Source organism: Lygodium microphyllum, unplaced genomic scaffold (assembly GCF_053477565.2).
Source record: "Lygodium microphyllum isolate KBCC unplaced genomic scaffold, Lygodium_microphyllum_v1.1.10 scaffold_134, whole genome shotgun sequence".
Classification (NCBI taxonomy): Eukaryota; Viridiplantae; Streptophyta; class Polypodiopsida; order Schizaeales; family Lygodiaceae; genus Lygodium; species Lygodium microphyllum.
Genome location: NW_028229617.1, coordinates 213,702 through 217,286, shown reverse-complemented (window position 1 = coordinate 217,286; position 3,585 = coordinate 213,702). Strand labels below are relative to the sequence as shown.

At 40.4% G+C, this 3,585-nt stretch overlaps 1 protein-coding gene across 1 annotated transcript; it reads right to left on the bottom strand.

Moving 5' to 3' along the window:
• Nucleotides 1–1,556: 1,556 nt before the first annotated feature.
• Nucleotides 1,557–1,865, bottom strand: LOC148008434 (uncharacterized). Its single transcript, XM_087674224.1, has one exon. It carries the CDS (start codon nucleotides 1,863–1,865, stop codon nucleotides 1,557–1,559), a length of 309 nt encoding a protein of 102 aa, XP_087530350.1.
• Nucleotides 1,866–3,585: the final 1,720 nt, after the last annotated feature.

The following is a 3,585-nucleotide window of genomic DNA, read 5'->3' as shown; positions in this document are numbered from 1 at the left end:
GTGTAAGTTTCGATGACATCTCTGTCATTGTGAGCATCCAAGAGCAGATTGAGGATGTGGCACCATAGTATGAGATCTCAGATGAGGAGTTTGAGTGGTTGCAAGAAAGCCTTTTTGATTCTTGACTCGACTACATAGTACCTTCCTCCCAAGAGAGAGAGAGGAGGGTGGCTCCGTTGCAGGAGCAGGCTTGGATGCTTCATTATAGTAGTAGATAGATGATGTAGAGAAGGTAATGTTATCAGATTCACGCGCAACTTCACCTGTAGGGCCTCTAGGCCATTGGAACCCTTGGGGTAAATTTTTATCGAGATTGGGCTGCTGAGTAGCCCTAGTTGGAGGCTTACGTCTAGGGGCATGAATCTGCCGATTCAGATTCAGACCCCTAGACATGAGCCTTTGGCCAGGGTTGCTTTGGGGGCCCGATCCCGATGTAGATTCAGCCCCCTAGATGCAAGTCTCTGGCTAGGGCTATTGCTTTGGGGACCCAATCCCGACAAAAATTTATCCCAAGGGTCCCAATTCCTAGAGGCCCTACTAGTGAAGTTGCACGTGAATCCGATGTATATATCTTTAGCACACTCCATGCATAGTGAGTCTGACACAGTGAGTCTCACACTAAACTTGTCTAATGCAGGACATTGTCTATGTAGATGAGTTTTCATCTAGGCAAGGTGGCCGATTTGGTAGCCAAGGAAGGGTGCAGGACTGGGCATTGAAGGAGTTCATCGGCCATCTTGTGAGTGACATTATTGTATTTCATAAGACACAATCTCTGGTTTTTTGTGAGAACTTCCCGAAGTTGAGGACACTAACGAAGGGTTGGGCCCTTTAAGATCATCCCAACCAACTCGCTTGGAGAAAGTAGTGTTGCTTCGATGTTCGAAGCTACTCTACTTATTCTCTAGTACTAGATTTGGGCCAATTTTTTCCATGGTGGCCCACCGTGGCATGGTTTGCTAGTATTCAAGACCCCAATGCCATTAATAGGCAGGAATTACTAGGGCAAAATGTATTGCTATCTATGATCAAGAATAGCTCTAACCATGGGGAGTATAGCTCGAAGAAGCCTAGGAGAGAGTAGATGTACTTATTGCCAAATGATATCTCATCACCAATGTAATGCACTTTGCAATCTTCTCTTGAAGTAATGAAAACCAATGTTTGTTGGATTTGCATGCAATGTAGTTTGTCATACATATAATTTATTATTGTTTTTTACTTGAATGTTACGTTTATTTATCAAATTTATATGCAACACTATTCGTACCCTAAATTTAATATGCATTACTTTATCGAATTCATGCGCAACATGTATTCATTTGAACTCATATAATGATAATTCAAAGAAATAAATAAAAAATAACAAGCAAATAAATAAAAATAAGACGTGTTAAAAAATTTGTATTCATATTCATAACATTTTACATGGGATCTATTATAACCAGGATTTACAAAATCTCTTTGGAAGCTACATTTCATATATGTTTAAGTAGTACACCCCTATTATTGTTGATCTCTGTGAGGACTGCCCTTTCATTGCCAGAAGAACCTCACTATTGTAGATCCCTGTCGATGACGGTGACTCTCCTTGTATGCATTGCTGCATAGATCGAGTCTCCAAACAAGTTGATGAGGTAAGCTTCGACAGCTCCTTGTAGTGTAAGGAGGGCTTGGGTAGCCCAGCTATCGGGTTGTTGCAAGCATGATCCATCTGGGAAGTGCCTCATGCTATTCTTAATCAGTATGCTGTCCAAATTCTCCTCTGAACCAGCTTCTAGAATGAAGCCTTTGGTATCAGGAGGAGGTGCGTGGTCTTTTGGTAATGGTATATCTCCCAAAGAGCCAATGTGCTTGGTCTCCATTGATGCTTGCAATGTTGGGGTGGTGGTGGAGCTAGGGGAGGTTGCTTGTGCATGGGATTTCTAGGGGGTGTCTTCGGGCCGCTTGCTTGGTGCTTGCCATGTCTTCTGGGAGAGAAAAGTCAAAACTTAAAAGTGAAATGTGTAAAATGAGGTTAAACTTTAAACTTATAGCCAAACTTTTTAAAAATCCTTAAACTTAAATTAATGTATCTAGGCTTTGAAAAAATACGACCAATGATCCGATTAACGTGAAATTTTGTATGTGGACTCCTCTAGGACACATAAACCACGCAATTTTTTTTTGTCCCCATCAGAAGCCTCTAGGACACATGTCTGGGGCCCTGAAACACGAGCTTCCTAGAGGCTTCCGATGGGGCGAATTTTTTAAATATCCATGAGTTTTATGATGCCTAGTATGTGGGTGAAGTTTCACCAGATTCTAATTCATAAAATTGACGGTTCAATCATGTTTGAAAATGCATTAACCGGATTATACTTCACTAATAATAGAAAAACTCACTACTGAGTGTGCACAATTGCATATTAAATATATTGTCAACCAAACTGCATGAAACATTGGAAACTTAAAAATTCACAAAAAATAAGTCATGGGTAAAATAAAATATCGCATATCGGATATAGTGTTGCCAAATTCCTAAATATAGTAAAGATATAGTGTGTTGGCCCATGCACAACTGATCACTGATGTGTGCATGATTGCACATTGAATTTATCCTCAACGAAACTACTTATAAAATTAGAAACTTTAAAATATGCACAATGCAAATCATGGTCAAAATAGAATATCACATACTGGATTTGGCATTTCAAAACCATGAAATATACGGTAGATAGTGCATCGCACCAAGTACAACTAGAGCTAGGCAAAATTTGGCTTCATTTTGCAAGCCACTGCTATCAAATACTTGAAGGTCTACTGGAAAGATAACCCAAAACTAAGCTCCTTACAATCTTCAATCAAACTTGAGCCAAAAACATAGATCCAATTACAAGGCAGTTTCTCAAAGCATATTGTTGACATTAAGATTAAATGCATCCTTGTTATTGCGGATCCTACGAACAAGAACCATATCTATGGGCTTAATAGTGGTACGTCGAGCATGAATGACTGAAAGTTGACAATCACTCATTAGATCAATCAAGTAACTTTCAGACGCTTCTTGGAGAGCAAGCAAGGCTTGGCTTGACTATTGCCCTACATTCCTTGCCTGGTTCCTCTTGAAAAGAACTTGTGATGATGTCCTAACTACAGATCTTGCAATATTTCTTGCACCAACCTAGAGAATGGTGCCTTAACCATAATCAATCGACACTCTTCTGAAATTTCCTTATCTCACGTAGCACAACTGTGTCTAGTCTCCATCTTTGCTTCTTATATGTTGGAGGATGTGTATTACCAGCTAGAGTAGTAGTGGGAGGTGGAGCAATCAGAACATGTAGACCACCATGTTTAGACAATGGAAAACTATCATTATTGACCACACTAGGGCCACCATTGTTGGCCACAATAGTGCTACCATTATTAGTTGTAGTAGGGCCAGTGTTGTTAGCTACCAGGGGACCTTTCTCACTCATAGTACACTCACTAGATTCAAAAGAGTGTCGAGCTCTTGCTCTTGAATGCACCTTCTTGATAGGAAGCTTGGAACATGCCATGGTTGTGCTGATGAAGGATAGAAAGGTAGAGGGTAGAGTGAAG